Source organism: Arachis hypogaea, chromosome 14 (assembly GCF_003086295.3).
Source record: "Arachis hypogaea cultivar Tifrunner chromosome 14, arahy.Tifrunner.gnm2.J5K5, whole genome shotgun sequence".
NCBI lineage: Eukaryota > Viridiplantae > Streptophyta > Magnoliopsida > Fabales > Fabaceae > Arachis > Arachis hypogaea.
Genome location: NC_092049.1, coordinates 35,810,098 through 35,831,789, shown reverse-complemented (window position 1 = coordinate 35,831,789; position 21,692 = coordinate 35,810,098). Strand labels below are relative to the sequence as shown.

General features: G+C 40.5%; 1 protein-coding gene and 1 non-coding gene across 2 annotated transcripts; one reads left to right on the top strand and one right to left on the bottom strand.

The window, feature by feature from the left end:
- Positions 1–10,939: 10,939 nt before the first annotated feature.
- Positions 10,940–11,989, top strand: LOC112742513 (uncharacterized). The gene is made up of 2 exons (XM_025791751.1): positions 10,940–11,203; positions 11,288–11,989. The coding sequence occupies exons 1-2, from the start codon at positions 10,940–10,942 to the stop codon at positions 11,987–11,989; spliced, it is 966 nt and encodes a 321-aa protein (XP_025647536.1).
- A 4,455-nt stretch (positions 11,990–16,444) lies between these two features.
- Positions 16,445–16,552, bottom strand: LOC112745961 (small nucleolar RNA R71). Its single transcript, XR_003173864.1, has one exon. It is a non-coding gene; the product is annotated as a small nucleolar RNA R71 (small nucleolar RNA).
- Between the last annotated feature and the right edge of the window lie 5,140 nt (positions 16,553–21,692).

Sequence of the window (21,692 nt, the reverse complement as noted above, 5' to 3'; positions counted from 1 at the left end):
ATTTGAAGACCCATCTACATAAAGGTCCCAAGTTATGGAAACTTCATCCTTATCGCTAGTGTACTCAGCCAAGAGGTCAGTAAGGCATTGAGCTTTAATTGTTGTCTGCGTTTCGTATTTCAAATCGAACTCGGATAGATCTATGACCCATTGTACCATCCGCCCTGTAACATCTGTTTTCTGAAGGATTTGCTTCATGGGCTGGTTTGTTCAGACTCTTATGGTATGAGCTAAGAAGTAAGGTCGGAGTCTTCTCGATGCTACAATTAAGGCATGCATATATAAATTTCTCAATTTTTTTATACCTTAGTTCAGGTCCTTGCAATACTTTGCTGGTAAAGTAGATGGGGTGCTATCCGACCTCGTCTTCTCGGATTGAAGCGAACACTACTGCTTTCTCAGTAACAGTGAGGTACAATACGAGCTCTTCTCCTTCTTCTGGCCGAGTTAGGATGGGAGGTCGGCTCAAAAATTTCTTGAATTCTTGAAAAGTTTCTTCACCTTCGGAAGTCCACTCGAATTGGCATCCCTTTTTAAGTAGTGAAAAAAGTGGCAAGGATTTCAATGTTGATCCTGCTAAGAATCTGGACAATGCTGCAAGTCGGCCATTTAGCTATTGGACTTCTTTTAGATAAGTCGGACTCTTCATTTCTAGGATAGCTCTACACTTGTCGGGGTTAGCCTCAATTCCCTTTTGCGTGAGCATAAATCTCAAAAATTTTCCTGCCTATATTGCAAAGGTGCATTTGGTGGGATTTAGTCTCATCTCGTGTCTTCTTATAGTATCAAAGACTTGTGAAAGGTCAGTTAGGAGCCTGGCCTTATCCTTAGTTTTTACTAACATGTCATCTACATATACCTCCATTAGGCTTCCAAGGTGGGGTGCAAACATCTTGTTCATCAATCTTTGATATGTGGCTCCTGCATTTTTTAATCCAAATGGCATGGTCACGTATCAATAATTCGCTCTGGGCGTGATGAATGATGTCTTCTCCTAATCCGACTTATACATCGGGATTTGGTTGTATCCTGACTAAGCATCCATGAATGATAGGTACTGGTATCCTGAATTGGCATATACCAATGTATCAATGTTTGGTAGGGGATATGGATCTTTTGGGCATACTTTATTGAGGTTGATATAGTCGACACATATCCTCCACTTCCCATTTTGCTTTTTTACCAGTACCACACTTGCCAACCATGTCGGATACTTGACTTCCCTGATAAATTCTGCTTCTAACAAGGCTTGTACTTGTTCTTTGACCACTTGGGCTCGCTCCGGTCCGAGCTTTCATCTTCTTTGTTGATAGGTCGGGACCCAGGGTAGACAACCAACTTGTGCGTCATGAGCTCGGGATCTATTCCGGACATGTCGGTAGCCTTCCAGGCAAAGAGGCCGGAGTTTTCCTGTAGGAACTTCACGAGTTCTTGCTTCAAATATGCCCTTATGTTCACTCCTATATTGGTGCTCTTTCCGAATACTTGTCCGATTTAGACTTCTTCCATCCTCCTTTCGGGTTGTGGTTGGAGTTCTTCTCTTCCTCAGACTCCACCGAGTTCAATGGAATTGACCTCTTTGCCCTTACCTCGTAGGTTTAGGCTTTCATTGTAACACTTCCTTGCCAGCTTCTGATCTCCTCTAATGGTGGCAATTCCTTCTTCTGTAGGAAATTTCATGCAAAGATGGGGACTGGAGACAACTGTTCCTAGCCGGTTTAAGGTTGTCCTACCGATTAGGGCATTATAAGCTGATGCTACATCGACGACAATGAAGTCAATGCTTAAGGTTTTGGACTTCATTCCCTTTTCAAAAGTTGTGTATAGGGGGATGAAGCCTAGTGGTTTAATAGGAGCATCTCCTAATCCAAAGAGAATATCCGAATATGCTTTTAACTTTTTTTCTTCCAACCCCAGCTTATCGAATGCCGACTTAAATAATATGTCGGCTGAGCGGCCTTGATCTATCAGGGTTCTATGAAAGTGAGCATTGGCAAGGATCATGGTGATTACTACTGGGTCATCATACCCGGGTGCAATGCCCTGTCCGTCTTCTTTAGTGAAGGAGATTGTCGGGAGATTAGGTCCATCATTTCCAACTTAGTAGACTTCTTTTAAATGTCTCTTCTGAGACGACTTGGTTATCCCCCTTCCAGCGAACCCTCCCGATATCATGTGAATGTGTCGTTCTGGAGTCTGCGGGGGCGGACCTCTTCGGTCGACGTCCTTGTCGTCTTTTTTCCTTTTTCCATGATTGTCTGACCTTTACATGAGATATCTATCCAACCAACCTTCCCTGGTCAATTTTTCTATCACATGATTTAGGTCGTAACAACCATTTGTTAAGTGACCACACAGCTTGCAGTACTCACAATACTCGTTACGTCTTCCTCGCTTTTTGTTTTTTATCGGGTGCGGGGGAGGAAGCTTCTCAGTGTGACAAATTTTTCTGTAGATGTCCACGAGAGAAACTCGTAACGGAATATAGTTGTGGTACCTTCTAGGCTTCTCGGATCCTATTCTTCTTTCTTCTTGGGCTTTCTCTCTTTTTTTTTAGCTCATGCGGGTGCCCAAGTCGCCAATTCCTCTCTCGTAACCTGACGTTTTCTTCTATGTTGATATACTTTTTAGCTCGCTTTTTTACATTGTTCAAAGAAGTCGGGTGTCTTTTTTAGATAGATTGGGAGAAGGGTCCTTCTTGGAGGCCATTGACTAGCCCCATTATTACCGCCTCAATAGGCAGGCCTTGAATTTCCAAGCATGCTTTGTTGAATCTCTCCATGTAGTCTCTCAAGGGTTCTCCGACCTCCTGTTTGACTCCGAGTAGGCTGGGTACATGCTTGACCTTATCCTTTTGAATTAAAAATCGTGTAAGGAATTTGCGCGCCAGGTCGTCTGACGGAGGAAAAATGTCGGTAAAGATTTGATAAAAATTATCGCGTTGCAAGTATAGTCTAAACCGATAATTAAACCTCAATCAAAATTTAATTTGTTTGTCACTAAAGCGAACCCAATAAAATTAACCGAAGTATTAAACCCTGGGTCGTCTCTCAAGAAATTGCAGGGAAGTATGTTACTATTAGTTATGGAAAAGTATATTTTTTGGGGTTTTTAAATGTTGAACAAGAAATGTAAATAACAAAAAAAGTAAACTAACAATTAAGAAAAGTCCTATCAAGGATTAATAATTGGAATTTTTATCCCCATTATCATAGTCACTTGTGATGGTAATTGCCTTTTGCTCTCACTTAGTTAACCTCTAACAATGAAGGAAAGTCAAGTGAGCAATAATCAACTTAAGTTCACAAGTCCTAATCAAGGATAAGAGTTAGTGAGACTTAAGTCAAGTAGCAACTTTCAACCACCAATCAACAAGAGACTTTGACAACTCAAGAGTCTCCAAATTATTCAATCCAAGCTAAGAACATAAAAAACTAATTCAAAATCCAACCAAGCATTTTATCAAACACTTGGTAGGCACAAAATAAAAGCATAGAAAATTAATAAAAAATAATAAAACCTAAGACTAACAATTGCCACAAATCAACAACCAACAATGAAATAAAAAAACCATAAGACTGAAACATAAAATTGCATTAAAAAGGGAATTGAGAGTAACATAAGAGTTCATAAACTAAGTGGACAACATAAAGTAATCAACAAGAGAGATAAATAACCAAGGCACTAGAACAAATAAATGTAGAAGGGAAACTAAATTAAAATAAGGTAGAATTCTGAATTTGAGAAGAGTAAAGCGAAAAGCCCTAAAACCTAGAGAGAAGAGAGAACCTCTCCCTCTAGAAAACTACATCTAAACCTAACTAATGTGTGAATGAATCAATTCCCCCTTCCAGCTCTACTCTGCAGCCTCTAATAAGTGTTTTTGGGCCTGAAACTGGGTCAAAAGGAGCCCAAAAATCGCCCCCAGCATTTTTTGCAAATTGCAACACGTGACGCTCTGTCACTCGTACGCGTCGCCCACGCGTACGTGTCGCTTGACAAAATCCTGGTCATGCCTACGCGTCATCCATGCGTACGCGTCGCTTACCTGATGCGCTGTCCACGCGTACGCGTCGTCCACGCGTGCGCGTCGCTGCTAGCTTCTCCAAACTTCAACTTCTTGTGTTCCTTCCACTTTTGCATACTTCCTTTCCATCCTCTTAGCCATTCCTGCCCTGAAAAACCTGAAAACACTTAACACACATATGACAGCATCAAATGGTAATAAGAGAGGATTAAAAATTAGTAATTTAAGGCCAAAGAAGCATGTTTTCAATTATAGCACAAAATTGGGAAGGAAAATGTAAAACATGCAAATTATATGAATAAATGTGAGAATAATGGATAAAATCCACTCAATTCAATACAAAATAAACCGTAAAATAGCGGTTTATCATCATCGAAACTTGTAACCGACCTAGGGGGCAGGCTATCGAACCACTTCATGGCCACTTTTGTTGAAGTTGTCAGAAAAGCCTTGCAGCGGTCAGCGTCCGAGGTGTCGACCAAGTACATCCGACTTTTGAAATTGCTGAGGTGGTGCTTTGGGTCGGTGGTCCCATCGTATAGGTTCATGTCTAGGCTTTTAAAGTTTCTAGGAACTTTAGCCCACATGATATCTTCTATGAAGGGATATTCTTCTCCCAATGTGGTATCTTCTCGAGCTGTATGGGAATTCCTGTTTTGAAGGTTAGATTCCAGCTTTGAGAGCTTTTCCTCTAGCTCTCTTTGCCGTTTGATCTCCTTCCTCAAGCTTCTCTCTGCTTCTCGTTGTCGCTCTAATTCCTGCTCCAATTGCTCAAGTCGACCATGGTGTCCGTGTAGCAATCCCATGAGGTTAGCGCTATGAGGTTGTTCTTCCCCTTGAGGGACACGAACTTCGGATGGGATTTTCCTCTGGTGTCAATCGTCGGAGGGGCCTTCACCATGTGGTTCCTCTATTCTTAGGGGAGGTATCACGAAAGCTTGGTCGTCGTTGACCCTGTCCTGGTATTCTTGTTCTGATTCAGACGCTGTACATCCGTCTTTATACTAATCGTCCGCCATGGAGTGTTGTTTCCTAGGTCCCCGGCAACGGCGCCAATGTTCCGATGGTTATCTGAAACTGGATTGCCTTTGGGCTTGCGTGTGAGGCCTAAATCCTCAATGGAGCGGATTCTGACTTAGCTTACGTCTAGTAGCAATCGTTCGAGTTGTTTGTAAGAAGGTGGGGGTGTGGTACCTGTAAAACACTCCGATGCCTAAGTCAGCAAGGGTCTTAATAGGTTTAAGTGTATTGGAACTTAAAGGTACCTAAGTGTGTCAGGGTATTTATAGGTAATGAACCAATAACTACCATTGAAGTAGTTCCACTTCTGGTGGTGGATAACTGTCCCTTTATCTTATGGCTTGTTGAGATCTCCCTTCTAAAAGTGAGTGAGAGATTTTGAAAGGCAGTTTTTTATGTGGATTAGTATAGACTGCCCGTTTTCGTCGATTCCGACCTCCTCAAAGAGGTTGGGTATACTATAGAGACAATTCTCTTAGTAGGGCCTTTCAACTTTGTTAGGCCTGACTTATATTTTGAAATAGAATATGAACAAGAATTATGTTAAAATATCAGAGTAGTCAAATAAATATAATTCACAAGATTTGGATAAAAATTCGTGCATTATTTTTTATTTTTTTAAGAATAAAAAACAAAAAGTGAATTGTTATCAATAACTTGAAAGTGAAGTAGATAAATGCCGCCGAAAAGAATCGGCAAAAAGAAAAGAAACTTTGAAGGTTCCTCCAGAATGAGACATATGAGGCTCAGATATAGTCATATGTTTGCAAAGTATTTGTTCCTTCTTCTTTGATTTAGCAACATTAAGGGTAAGGTGGGAAAAGGAATATTGAAGATCTTGATGGTTCAAATTAAAAAAATTAACAAATAAAATAATAAATTACATAAATATTTTTATTTTTTTTTAATATTTATACTAACTAATATACCACTTATTTACTGTATTTTTTTTTTTTTAAAACAATGGCAACTATCGCATCCCTTATTTCTGTGCAACTAATATTATAATAATGTTATTACTAATTATTATTTTTTCTTGTTCATATTGTTAGAACAAGCTGGAGAAAATTTTCCGGCAAGACTAAAGAGGTTGCTCTCCCGAAAAGGAATCTGCAGGAGAACTACTTTTGTTTCTAATCCCACATCAGTTAAAGAGAAATATTCATAATCAAATATCATTTTGGGATAAGTACAATTTTGGTCCCTAACGTAGAGACCGAAAATTTATTTCGTTTTCAGCCTTTTTTTCGCTACAAAATGGTTCCTAAGGTTTCAATTTGTTTTAAAACCGTCTTTCGGACGAAAATACCCCTCCCCCTTCTTCCCTAAAATCAACCAAACGCAAAAGTTGAAGAACAGAAGCGCAGAAGCAGAACAGAAGCAGAACAACAATGAAATCAACCAATGAAACAATAACAACAATAACTAAAAGCAAAGAACAACAATGAAATCAAATGAACAACAACAATAAAAGCAGCTACAAGCAGAAGAACAACAACAACAAAAAACAAGAACCCATAACTCAACCCAGAACCCATAACACATCATCATCATCAAAACTCAACCCAGAACTCAGAAAAACACCCAGAACTTAGAACTCAGCAGAAACAATGGATAATGGAATCAGAAGAACAACCAAAAAGAACAGAAATTAGAAAAATTGATAATAAAAAACAGAAGCAGCAGAACCAGAAGAAAGCAGAAACCGGCGAGGAACAGCAACGACCGACGACCGAGCGAGGAGGAGGAGCGGGAATGGCGAGCAGCGCGACGTCCACCCTCACGGATCTGATGTCGTCGACGTCAAGCCAGGAAGAGGAGCAGCGGCGAGATCTGGCAGTGAGATCCAGCGAAGAGGACGAGGACCGAACGATGAGGAGGAGCGCCGGCGGTGGCGAGACCCTTCTCCCTCTTCTTCCCGAACCCCTCCACCCCCTACCCCCTTCTCCCTTTTGCGTTGTCCCTTCCTCTTTCCCCCCTTTACGCGTTTTCTTTCTTCTTTTTTTTTTTTAATTTTTTAATTTTTTAATTTTTTATTAAGGGTAATTTGGTAATAAAAATAAAAAATTTAGTAAAAATAACGATTTTAAAACAAACTGAAATCTTACGGACCATTTGATAGCGAAAAAAAGGTCGGAGATAAAATAAATTTTCGGTCTCTACGTTAGAGACCAAAATTGTACTTATCCCTATCATTTTCTATTTAATGATTATGACTTAGTTAACTTTTTTATTCATGAGAAGATCCATGGTGGCTTGAATAATCAAGATCATTAGATCAACGTATGTACTATAGCAATTCTCTTCTAGCGTTGATTTTAATATCAATATTTAATAATTATTTTTTTAAAACATATTATTTTGATATATATGTTAAAATTGAATTTAGATCCTCTAAATTTTAAATTTTATTTTAAAAAATAAAATATGATCTTTTATAGTTTATTTTATATATGGAATCAAGAGAAAATATGAACGAAAAATTATTCAAATATGAGAAATCACATTTTATTCTTTAAAGTAAAAATTTAAAATTTAAAAGATTTAAATTCGTCAAAACTCATTGAAAAGATATTTATTATACTGTAGGAAAACCAACTTGAAGAAATCAGTGGTGGCCTGGTGGGGCAGCAGAAGAGAAAGATTTTTTTTGACTAGTTGAATGTCTTGTAGAGTAGAAAATGAAAGTGGATAGTAAAGGAGTGACCGAATTTAGAAAACAATTTAGAGTAAAAAAGTAAGATCAAAATTTTATAAAGATTTAATAATTAATTTATTTTATTATAATTTTTAATATATAAAATAACCAATTTCATTTAAATCGTCTATTCATTTTCTTTAATGATTAGGATAAAAAATTTTATTTAGACCACCAAAATTTTAAATATATTTTCCTCAAAAATTCTCCCAAGATCAGAGTAATATCATTTTAAGCTAGTACGGAAGAATCTCTTGCAAAATATGTTGGCCGTTGATTATTTTATCTGGTATATATATTAAAAAAAAGCTTATTCAATGCATGTGATTTTTTAGTTCATTCTTTGCATCAAATTCTCTGTTTATATTTACGAGAAAAAGCAAAATGTTTATTCCATGATAAGGTTTGCATCTGATTCTAGTTCTAATTTTTGTTTCGTTGAGTGACCAATCTATGTTATCTTGATTCCTTCTCTCCCCCCTCTCCCCGGTCCCCCCTCCCCCCTCCCCCCTCTTTTTTCTGTAATTCTATTTCTCATATGGGAGCTTCACCAGATAGATATTTATTTTTTACTTTTTTTTCTAGGAAAGGTATTAGAATTGTAAGAGAGATTATCTAGGCTAAAATAGACAATCATATTAATAGAATTCGTGATAATATAATCAGTTATGAATCACGAACACTTCGTTGAGTTGTCGTGTTTGTATGTCTGACATTTTTTAGACACGACGCTTATCGACACTCGTCCAATACACGTATTTTCTGTGTCCAACCGTGTCTTAATAAAAGTAAAAAAAATGTTTTGAACACGTTTGGACACACTTAAATACCATCATATGTCAACATGTCCAGTTTTATTCTTAACGTATCTTCTTGAAATAAATTTAGATATAGTATATATTATTATTTATTAAAACAAAAAATATTTTAATACTTGATATAATTAAAATAAAACATTAAAATAATTAAAAAAATTAATTTATATTTTAATATCAATAAAATATTAAAATATCATTAGAATTTATTTAAAAAATACTTTATATTTTATATGTATGCATGTTTCCGTGTCTTATAAGATTTTAAAATTCGCATGTCCACGTATCCTGTGTTGTGTCGTGCTCCGTATCGATATTGGTGTCCATACATCATAAATAATCAAATTAATGCCCAAATACTTTTTTTTATTTTTTTTAATGTATTCATGAATAGATACTCTTAACGCCCTTATTAGTAAAATCTTTTAAAATTTACCAATTTTGCTTACAAATTTCTTGTTATAACAATTCTTGAAGGAACATTTTGATTATTTTCTGTTGTTTTTGGTTTTGTTCAAAATAATTTATTTAACGCTCAGGATGTGATGCCATTAGCGGCATAATTGGATCGGGCTTAATAAGACAAGCAATATATAAAAGCACACGAGTGATCATATATAAAAATTTGGTCGAGTCGTCAGCTCACTCGTCCGCTTAAACAAGTGTCGGGAGTTCGAACCCCGACTTGTGCATGCAGTAACTCATTGACTAGAGCTCAGATCCGCGATGAATTAGTCCTTAACCTAGCGGGTTGAGGGATACTGTTTGGGTAAACAAAATATATATATATATATATATATATATATATATATATATATATATATATATATATATATAAATTTGATAACCTTATTTATTTTTTATTCAAGAGTTTTAAGAGTTTTGTTTAAGATTATTTTTGCCTAATAACAATTTTATAGTAATATAAATTTCTAATGGAGGTTTATAAAAAAAATTATTCTTAACAAAGACTACACGTTTTTTTTTAAATACATTTTCATAAATAAATATCTACATAATTAGTTAACAGTACCATAAATTCCTAAAATAACTAGCAATAATTACAATTCTAAATTAAACCTTAAATAATGACTTTTGGATTAGCAATGTATTGGATAATAATATAGTAGAATTTAGATTCTATCCTAATTCTATCCGCGTGTTTAAACTATTTTTAAAATTCAACTCTATCCTATTCGCGAGCTAAGGATCTTTGAACTTGTTCCGGCCTGGCCCAACTGGCCCAATGCCCCGGCCCGCCCGGCCGACCCGACGGGTATGTGGAACCCGAATCGGGAGACACCTCCTCTCCTCCAGCAAGGTACCTGACAGCTGGACAAGGAAGTTTCTTGGAAAGCGAGTCTATTCCTGTGGGACCCGCCCTAGGTGTAGAATATACAAGGGGAGGGCCCTACCCTTCCCCCAAGGTACGTCACCTAACCATCACCTTTTTCGCTACCTCGTACGGATTCTGACTTGGGCATCAGAGTCCTTTTTGTAGGTGGCTCCCCCGTTCATCACCCCCAATAACCTGGGAGGTTGTGAAGCTCCATCTCTTTCCCTCCGGCGCTGGCTCAGAAGGTCCAGTCACACTCGAGCGGCCCGAATCCAAGTCCCCCGTTTCCTTCGCACACTCTGTATATCCGACCCATTCAGTACCCGACGAACTGAACATTGGCGCCATCTGTGGGGACCTTGCTTGAATGGACTTTCTGTTGGGCCCAGTGGAAGGGCGAGAAGGAGGCGAATCATGCGTAGAGGAGAATGCTCACCGAAACCAGTAGGATGACCTCCTTGGCTTCCTCCCGCGAACATTCGAGATCCCCCTCTCGAGGGGAAGAGCTTCCCTCCCGTTCCCGGGAAAGGCATCCTTTCAGAGGAACGGGAAGCGACAGCGCAAGAATAATGCAGAAGTTGCGCCATAGGGTGCAAAACCTAGAGAGGGAGCTGGCTACCAGGGAACGCTACCAGCCTGGCCCGAGTCAACCCCATGGCCAGTCTCCTCAGAGGAGAAGGGAACGAGGAAGAAGCCCGTGGAGGAACCGCTCCAGGCATACACCGGGCTCCCGATCACCCCCAGCCCACGCGGAGTCGGAGGGCCAAGGGGAAAGCAGGGAAGTGCCGAGGAGGCGACAAGACCCCATAATCTACACCCGGCCCTTAGCAAGACACGCCGAGGAGGAAGACTGGGAAGAGAGCAGGGAGAGGCCGAGAAGGCGATGACACCCCGTAATCATGGGAGCAACCCCCTTTCACCACTCCATTCTCGAGGTCCGGCTGCCGAAACATTTCGACTAGCCAATGGGCATGAGATACGACAGAACCCAGGACCTCTAGGAGCACCTAACGGCCTTTGAGCCCAGGATGAATCTAAAGGGTATGGGCGATGAGGTGAGATGTTGCGCTTTTCCCGTGACCCTAGCAGGACCGGGAATCCGATGGTTCAACGCTCTCCCTCAAGGGTCCGTGACGACTTTCGCAGACATAACCCGTGCCTTTCTAGCACAATTTACCACGCGCATTGCCAAAGCCAAGCACCCAATTAACCTTCTAAGGGTGACCCAAAGAAGCGGCGAACCGACCAGGAAGTATCTTGACAGGTTCAACGACGAGTGCCTAGAGATTGACGGCCTGACTGATTCGGTGGCCAGCCTGTGTTTGACAAACAGGCTGTCGAATGAAGACTTCAGGAAACACCTCACTACCAAACCTATGTGGACTATGTAGGAAATCCAGAATGTGGCGAGAGAGTACATCAACGATGAGGAGGTCAGCCAAGTGGTGGCGGCCAACAAACGGCAGCTCGCCCATCTTCCAGGTCGCCAGCTCGGGAACGGGGAAAGGTCTAGGGAGCACTCCACGGATGGAGGGCCGACTAAACCCTTCAAACCGCTCCCCCGAGTAGGAAAATTCACGAACTACACCCCTCTGACGGCCCCAATCGTTGAGGTGTACCAACAGATAGCCGACAAAGGCATCTTGGCGAAACCTCGCCAGCTCAAGGACAAAACTGGCAGAAATAAAAATCTCTACTGTGACTACCACAAAGGTTTTGGTCATAAAACCCAAGATTGCTTCGACTTGAAGGATGCCTTGGAACAGGCAATCCGTGAAGGCAAACTGGCGGAGTTCTCACAGTTCATAAGAGAACCCAGAAGGCAAGAGCGCGACCGATCTGATGATGACAGAAGACGTGTTGTGAAGCCAAAGCAAGAGCCCAAAGAAGACAACAACCGCGGCCTCACTATCGTGAATGTCGTGGTCGGAAGAGACGTGGCACCGAGATTGAAGTCGGTAGCAAAGAAAGATGCCAAGGTTTTGGCCGTATCATCAACAAATCATGGACCCTCCCCAAGAGAACCCCAACAATATCATTCGGACCAGAGGACCAATGGTTCCACGACATACCGGAGAACCCTCCCATGGTAATCACAGCAAGAGTGGGAACATGTTTGGTCAAGCGAATTCTCGTCGACACTGGCGCCGACTCCAACATTATATTTCGAAATGTGTTTGACGCTATAGGCCTCTGAGAAACTGACCTAAAATCTCATCAGCATATGGTGGTCGGCTTGGGAGATAATTTTATAAAACCGGATGGGATAGTATTCCTCTCGGTCTCCATAGGGGGAGGTCAAGGAAAGAGGTCGTTAATGGCGGAGTTCGTCGTGCTAAGGGACTCCACGGCATACAACCTTATCTTGAGGAGGAAGACAATCAATGAATTCTGTGCAGTAATATGTACCAAGCTGCTGATCATGAAGTTTGTAGCCGACGATGGGTCGGTGGGAGCCATCAGGGGAGACCTGGAAACGGCAATCGCGTGCGACAATCCCAGCCTCTCCCTAAGGAAGAAATCGAAGGAGGCGTCTGGGGTCTTCCTAGCCGATCTAGATGCTAGGATTGATGACAAACCGAGACTAGAGCCTAAAGAAGACCTAGAAAAGTTCAGGGTCGGTGACACAAAGGACAAGTTCACTTTCGTGAACAGAAACCTCCCCTACAACCTGAAAGAGCCTTTGATAAAGATGATTCGAGCGAATGGCGACTTATTCGCCTGGACACTAGCCGACATACCGGGGATTGACCACCAGTTCATGTCACATCACCTGGCCGTTAAAGCAGATGCCAAGCCCGTAGCCCAAAGACGAAGGAAGATGTCCTTGCAGAGGGCCAATGAGGTGGCCAGGTAGATGGCCAGCTTGTTGGAAGCTGGGTTCATCCGGGAACTAGACTACTCGACCTGGCTGTCGAATATAGTCCTGGTTAAAAAGGCCAACGGGAAATGGAGGATGTGTGTAGACTACTCGGACCTCAACAAGGCATGTCCCAAGGACTCCTTCCCCCTCCCCAACATTGATGATTTAGTGGACGTGGCCGCGGGATATTGTTTTTTGAGTTTCATGGACACATACTCTGGTTACAACTAGATACCGATGCATCGGCCTGACGAAGAGAAAACTTCGTTTATAACGCCAGGTGGCATCTACTGCTACAGGGTAATGCCATTCGGATTAAAGAATGTGGGAGCAACTTATCAAAGGCTAATAAGCAAAGTCTTCAGCGACCTTATCAGGAAGTCAGTAGAGGTGTATGTGGACGACATCCTGGTAAAGACCAGCCAATCGAAAGACCTAATTGGTGAGCTAAAGACTGTGTTCGCGTCCCTCCGACGACACAATATGAGGCTTAACCCCCTGAAGTGCGCCTTTGCCATGGAGGCCGAAAAGTTCCTAAATTTCATGATAACCCAGAGGGGTGTTGAAGCCAACCCTGAGAAGTGTGAGGCAATTTTGCGAATGACGAGCCCAAGATGCATCAAGGATGTGCAGAGGCTGGCCGGAAGGCTCACGGCCCTATCCTGCTTTCTCGGCGCGTCGGCAGCCAAAACACTCCCATTCTTTAGCTTGATGAAAAAAGAAATAGCTTTTAAGTGGATTCCAGCATGCGAAGAGGCATTCAACCACTTCAAGAGCATACTCTTGGCACCCCCAGTTCTCGACAAGCCCAAGGACGGTGAGACACTGTATCTGTACTTGGCAGTAACGGATGAAGCCTTGGCGGCCGTTTTGGTGCGAGAGGAGGGGAAAATCCAACAGCCGGTTTACTTTGTTAGCAAAGCACTGCAGGGGGCAGAGTTAAGATACAGCAAATCAAAAAAGCTAGCGTACGCGCTCTTAACCTCATCCCGAAGGTTGTGACAATACTTCCAAAGTCATAGGGTGATCGTCAGAACGTATCAAGCAATACGCCAGGTCTTGCAAAAACTCGACCTTGCGGGACGGATGATGACCTGGGCAGTCGAGCTATCTCAATATGACCTGCAATATGAACCCAGACATGCAATTAAGGCCCAGGCTATGGCCGACTTTCTGGTAGAAGTAACGGGAGACCCTCACGAAACCCCGGGCATATGGTGGAAACTCCACGTTGACGAAGCTTCCAACCAAACATTTGGGAGAGCAGGGATAATCCCCGAGAGCCCGACAGGAATGATATATGAGCAGTCCGTCAAGTTCGAGTTCCCGGTCTCAAATAACCAAGCGTAATACGAGGCCTTTATTGGCGGCTTGTTTTTGTCAAAAGAAGTCGGGACAACAAGAGTGGAGGTGAACAGCGACTCTCAAGTCGTCACCTCCCAAATCAATGGAGCTTACTGATAAACCATTATTTTATGATTTATATTGTGTTTAATTGAGTGGTTTTATCAAGTCTTTACTTACTTATTCATATAGATTGCATGAATTTTATAATTCCTTCCTAGTATTGTTTATGGTTGAAAACTTGCTTCCTAGAAACCTTTAATTAGTACATTTTAACTCTCTTTTATACCACTCGATGCCGTGATCCGTGTGTTAAGTGTTTCAGCCTTCATAGGGCAGGAATGGCTTGGAGAATGGAGAGGAAGCTTGCAAAAATGGAAGGAACACAAGAAACTAAGGAGATGACCAGCGAACACTGACGCGATCGCATGGCTCACGCGAGCGCGCGAAATGAAGAAATCGCAGCGACGCGAACGCGTGCCAGACGCAAACGCGTGGAGTGGAGTCTGCACGAATGATGTGAACGCGTGGTCGACGTGAACGCGTGACAAGGAAAATTGCCGAATGACGCGAACGCATGGACGACGCGTACGCGTGACCTGCGCAATCTGCAGAAATAACAGAATACGCTGGGGGCAATTTCAGGCCGCGTTTTGACCCAGTTTTCGGCCCAAAAACACAGACTAAAGCTAGGGAACATACAGAGACTCGATACGCATCCACACACATTCAGATACATTGATATTAGGATTGCTTTCAGTTTCAGATCTGAATCTAGATTAGCTTTACATTAGTAGTTTATGCTTTTGCTTTGTATTTTTTGGATGCTGAAGAGTCATTACCTCCGTGAAGACATTACTTTAGTTTGTTTCCTTATTCCTTTACTCTTATTAGTTGTTCATTGACCCTATTCAATTAAGTATGTTGCATTTGGAATTTATTAATATATAGAGTTACTTTTAATTTTAATTAATTTTAATTCTCTATTTTATTTTATTTAATTTATTAAGTCTTCTCATATTTTTATGAATATTAATTCTATGTCAATGGAGTAGATTTCCTACTTGACATGGGGGTTGATTAAGAGGAGACACTTGAGTTGGAATGCTCAAGTGCTTAATTAAATTGGACGTTGTTGGCTAATTCTGTACCTACTAACGCTAGACCTTCCCAAGGGAGAGGACTAGGATTTGCGGGTAAGAGTCAGCTCAATCACTTGACTTTCCTTTATTTAGTAAGGTTTAACTAAGTGAAAACAATAACCTTTTTACACTACACTTGAGAAGATTCCAACAAGGATAGAACTTCCAATTAATCATTCTCCCAGTCAAGGCCTTTTAATATTAATAATAATTCTTAGTTCTATTGCTTTAATTTACAATTATTTTTACTCATTATCAAAACTCAACTTTTCTAGAAAACTTCTAGTTAATAAAATAGCACCCTTTCCTGTAACTCGTTGGGAGACGACCTGGGACTCATACTCCCAGTATTTTTATTTCTAAAATTTATGACAATCTCTTTTTAAATTGGTGAGGCAGACTTTAGCTGGTTGAGAGCTATACTTGCAATGCATCTCTCTTATTAAGACTCTCTTAATTGGTCTAACTTCTGCCACGCATCAATTTTTGGCGCCGTTGCCGGGGAGTTGCAATAGTGTGCTAGATTATTAATTAGTGTACATATTTTATTTTATTTGCATATTTTATTTTTATTTCTGTTACCATGAGCTATACGTCTTTCTCATTGAATGACGCGTTCATTGACTGATCCGAGCTTAGCCACTTTTGATCCTGAAATTGAAAGAACTCTTTCACGTATTAGGCGAGCTCGACGTCGGTTAGCCTCTGAGAGTGGTGAAGTGATTGTTATCAATTCACCAGTCTCATCTGAGGGCGAATCTGAACCGCCATCTGAGAGCGAGACAAGCTCCTTTACTACTGATCCAGTTGATTCACGTGCAGGTGACTTGGCAGAACCTAGGAGAATTACTCTCGAGGAAGCTGGAGCCCCAGATTTTACACTGTAACCTTATCAAGTACATCATCCAAATCTGGCTGCAGATTTTGAATTGAAAACTGCACTAATCAACTTGATGCCCAAGTTTCATGGCTTACCTGCTCAAGAGCCTATTAAGCACCTTAGGAATTTCCAGACAGCCTGTTCTACTGTTAGGCGTAATGGTGCAGATGAAACTTCTATTCTGTTAACTGCCTTCCCGTTTTCTCTTGAGAAAAAGGCAAGGGAGTGGTAATACTCCCAACCTGAAGCGACTGTTACCAACTGGGATACACTCAGGAGAGAATTTTTGGAAAAATACTTTCCAGCTGAAGTCACAGATAGACTGAGAAAAGAGATCTCCTGCATTGTTCAAGGTGACTCAGAGACTCTCTATGAATACTGGGAGCATTTTAAGAACCTTCTAGACGCATGCCCCCATCACATGATTGACAGACTAGTGTTGATCTGCTACTTCACTCAAGGCATGAATCCCCAGGATAAGACTACACTGAATGGTGCTAGTAATGGTTCTATGAAAAAGTACAGAACCGCAGATGAAGCATGACAACTGATCAGTGACTTAGGTGAGTTCACTAGGAATCACAGGCCGAGGCGTAGCCACTCAAAAGCTGTTGCAGAGGTTTCCTCTAGCATTGAGACTACTGCTCTTACACAGAGTATATGTGAAATGACCAACCTACTGAAGCAGATGCAGTTAAACCAACAACAACAAGCTCAGCCTCACCCACCACAACAGAGCCAACAGTTAGTTCCCCAAAGAGTATGTGGAATATGTGCTGATTATAGTCTTTACACTGATGAATGTCTACAGCTCCAACAGGAAGACAACACTGTGGTAGCTACTCATAACTTCTATGACCGTCCGAATCAAGGATATAACCAACAAGGCGGCAATTACTACCGAGGTGGCAATCATAACCAAGGATCGCAGGATAACTCCAACTAAGGTTGGAGAGATAATTCTAATCATAATTGGAGGGACAACTATAACAGAGAAGGCAGAGATAACAATGGAAACTAGAGATGGAATAACAACATTAACAATAGACAGCAGAATCAGAACCAGCCTTACAGAGTACCTCACCTAAGACAATCTCAAGGATTCCAGCAAAACCAACAGCAGGTTCCTCAGATCACTTACTCCAATTCCTCATCAAATGACGAGACGCTCCATTCTCTTGCACAAGGGCAACAAGACATACAGACGCAGCTGAACTCTACTTTAAATGGTATGACTGCCATTTTACAAGCTCTCGCCTCCCGATTCGATTCATCACTAAATTCCACCAATCAACCTTCAAGCTCTAGTGGAATTCCTTCCAACCCCTACCTAATCCCAAAGGTGGCATCAATGCTATCACTTTGAGGTCTGAAACTACATTGCAGGAGAGGAACCAGGAGGAGTCAAGCCTACCAGAACACGTCCCAACTGAGGATGTAGTGGAAGTGGAAGATGCTGAAGAAGAAGAGGACGTACAAGACATAGTTGAAGAAGAAGCAGCTCAACCACAGAACGAAACACCAAAGGATGCAGAGGCTGTACAGGACGACATTCCTATCCCATTTCCACACCTGGCAAAGAAATCCAGGAAACAGATGGAACTTGATCCCAAAATGGTAGAAATATTCAAAAATGTTGAGGTAATTGTTCCCCTTTTTGATGTTATTCAGCAGGTACCTAAATACGCAAAGTTTCTAAAAGATTTATGCATACATAAGGATAAGATTAATGAATTAGAAACTATTCCTTTAGGTAGTTCTATATCTGATTTAATGGGAGGTATACCTGAAAAATGTAGTGATCCAGGTCCATGTATGGTTAACTGTACCATTGGAGGTGTAATTTTTTCTGATTGCATGTGTGATTTAGGAGAATGTGTTAGTATAATGCCATTGTATATATATGATACCTTGAGGCTCCCTCCCTTAAAAAGGTCAGCAGATCATTTTGTGTTAGCAGATAAAAGCATCATTACAGTAGTTAGAATTGCTGAAGATGTATTAGTGAGCATTAAGGGGCTCACATTTCCTATTGACTTTTATATCTTGGAAATACCCCCTAATGACTCAGGAAGACCATCATCAATCCTGCTTGGAAGACCATTCCTGAAGACTTCAAAGTTCAAGCTGGATGCATTCTCAGGAACTTATTCCTTTGAGATAAATGGAAGAACAATGAGTTTCAGTTTAAATGAAGCTATGAAGCACCCTCCGGAAGATCATTCTATCTTCCAGTACGACATTATTGATGAAACTGTAGCTAAAGTTCACCAAGAAGAAATGGAAGAGAAGCACATGGAGCAAGGTCCAAGTGTGGGGACACTTTCTGAAAACAATGAAGACCCTTTACCATTATCACCAGCCCCGGATGATCCAGAGCCTAGCTATGAGCAGAAATTGGAATTAAAGCCTCTTCCTCCACACCTCAAGTATGCTTACCTTGAGGATAAGCAGAAGTTCCCAGTTATCATTGCAAAAGAACTCACCTCTCAACAAAAGGAACAACTGCTCAGTGTGCTGAGAAAACATAAGAAAGAAATTGGATGGAGCTTGGCGGATATAGTAGGCATCAATCTCCAAGTTTGTGAACACAGAATATTCTTAGAAGAGGGAGCAAAGCTTGTCCGTCAACCTCAAAGAAGATTGAGTTCCACCATCTTAGAAGTTGTCAAGAAAGAAGTAACCAGACTACTTAAAGCAGATATCATTTACCCCATCACAGACAGTGAATGGGTAAGTGATGAGCGGATAATTTATACGCTTTTTGGCATTGTTTTTAGTATGTTTTTAGTAGGATCTAGTTACTTGTAGGGATGTTTTCATTAGTTTTTATGTTAAATTCACATTTCTGGACTTTACTATGAGGTTTTGTGTTTTTCTATGATTTCAGGTATTTTCTGGCTGAAATTGAGGGACTTGAGCAAAAATCAGATTCAGAGGTTGAAGAAGGACTGCTGATGCTGTTGGGTTCTGACCTCCCTGCACTCAAAGTGGATTTTCTGCAGCTATAGAACTCAAAATAGCGCGCTTCTAATTGCGTTGTAAAGTAGACATCCAGGGCTTTCCAGCAATATATAATAGTCAATACTTTGCCCAAGTTTAGACGATGCAAACTGGCGTTCAACGCCAGCTCTCTGCCCAATTCTGGAGTTCAGCGCCAGAAAGGGATCAAAAACCAGAGTTGAACGCCAGAAATGGATCAAAACCTGGCGTTCAACTCCACAAATGGCCTCTCCACATGTAGACTTCAAGCTCAGCCCAAGCACACACCAAGTGGGCCCCGGAAGTGGATTTATGCATCAATTACTTACTTCTGTAAACCCTAGTGACTAGTTTATTATAAATAGAACTTTTTATCATTGTATTAGTAGTCTTGGTTACTCCGGTTCCCCTCTGGGGCCGAGACCAATGAACTCCATTATCACTTATGTATTTTCAACGGTAGAGTTTCTACACTCCATAGATTAAGGTGTGGAGCTCTGCTGTTCCTTAAAGATTAATGCAAAGTACTACTGTTTTCTATTCAATTCATCTTATTTCGCTTCTAAGATATTCATTCGCACTTCAACCTGAATGTGATGAACGTGACAATCATCATCATTCCTTATGAACGCGTGCCTGACAACCACTTCCGTTCTACATTAGAATTGAATGAGTATCTCTTAGATCTCTTAATCGGAATCTTCGTGGTGTAAGCTAGAATGATGGCGGCATTCAAGAGAATCCGGAAGGTCTAAACCTTGTCTGTGGTATTCCGAGTAGGATTCAATGATTGAATGACTGTGACGAGCTTCAAACTCATGATTGCTGGGCGTAGTGACAGACGCAAAAGGATAGTAAATCCTATTCCAGCATGATCGAGAACCGACAGATGAATAGCCGTGCCGTGACAGGGTGCGTTGACCATTTTCACTGAGAGGATAGGATGAAACCATTGACAAGGGTGATGCCTCCAGACGATTAACCGTGCCGTGACAGGGCATTTGGATCATTTTCCCGAGAGAAGACCGAAAGTAGCCATTGACAGTGGTGATGTATCACATAAAGCCAGGCATGGAAAGGAGTAAGACTCATTGGATGAAGATAGCAGGAAAGCAGAGGTTCAGAGGAACGAAAGCATCTCTATTCGCTTATCTGAAACTCTCACCAATGAATTACATAAGTATTTCTATCCTTTATTATTTATCTTTTAATTATCTAATCCAATCACATTTAACCCTACCTGACTGAGATTTGCAAGGTGACCATAGCTTGCTTCATACCAACAATCTCCGTGGGATTCGACCCTTACTCACGTAAGGTATTACTTGGACGACCCAGTGCACTTGCTGGTTAGTTGTGCGAAGTTGTGAACCATGGTATTGGCATCAAGTTTTTGGCGCCGTTGCCGGGGATTGTTCGAGTTTGGACAACTGACGGTTCATCTTGTTGCTCAGATTAGGTAAATTTTCTATTTGTTTTCTTTTCAAAAATTTTTCAAAAATCTTTCAAAATTTTCTCCTTTGTTTTCGAAAAAAAAAATTAAAAAAAAAATGTTTTCAAAAATATATTTTTATTCAAAATTTTTAAGAATGAATTCTAGTATTTCATGAAGCATGTGAAGCCTGGCTGGCTGTAAAGCCATGTCTAAATTCATTTGGACTGAGGCTTGCAATTTGTTATCAAGAGCAAGCTAGTTGTTGCTAATCCACCTGCTGCTGTTCCTGATTTACATGCTGAAGCTTGGCTGGCCATTGGCCATGTCTAGTATTTTGGACCGGAGCTTTCATTGAAAGCTTGGCTGGCTAGTGAGCCATGTCTAATTCCTAGTCTGAAGCTTTAGACTAACATTGCAAGATTCCTGGAATTCATATTAAAAATTTTGGAATCCTTATTTTTCCTTTTTCAATTAATTTTTGAAAAAAAAAATCCAAAAAAATTTAGAAAATCAAAAAAAAAAATTTTTCAAAAATATTTTTTGTGTTTCTTGTTTGAGTCTTGAGTCATATCATAAGTTTGGTGTCAATTGCATATGCATCTTGCATTTTTCGAAAATTCATGCATTCATAGTGTTCTTCATGATCTTCAAGTTGTTCTTGGTAAGTCTTCTTGTTTGATCTTGATGTTTTCTTGTTGTGCATCTTTAGTTGTTTTTCATGTGCATTTTTCGTTTGTTAGTGTCTAAACATGAAAGATTTCTAAGTTTGGTGTCTTACATGTTTTCTTTGCATATAAAAATTTTCAAAAAAGTGTTCTTGATGTTCATCATGATCTTCATAGTGTTCTTGGTGTTCATCTTGACATTCATAGCATTCTTGCATGCATTCATTGTTTTGATCCGTAACTTTCATGCATTGCATCATTTTTCTTGTTTTTCTCTCTCATCATAAAAATTTCAAGAATAAAAAAAATATCTTTCCCTTTTTCTCTCTCAAAATTTTGAAAATTAGATTTGACTTTTTCAAAAATTTTTAAAAATCTAATTGTTTTTATGAGTCCAATCAAATTTTCAATTTAAAAATCTCATCTTTTTCAAAATCTTTTTCAAAAATCAAATCTTTTTCAAATTTCTTAGTTATTTTCGAAAA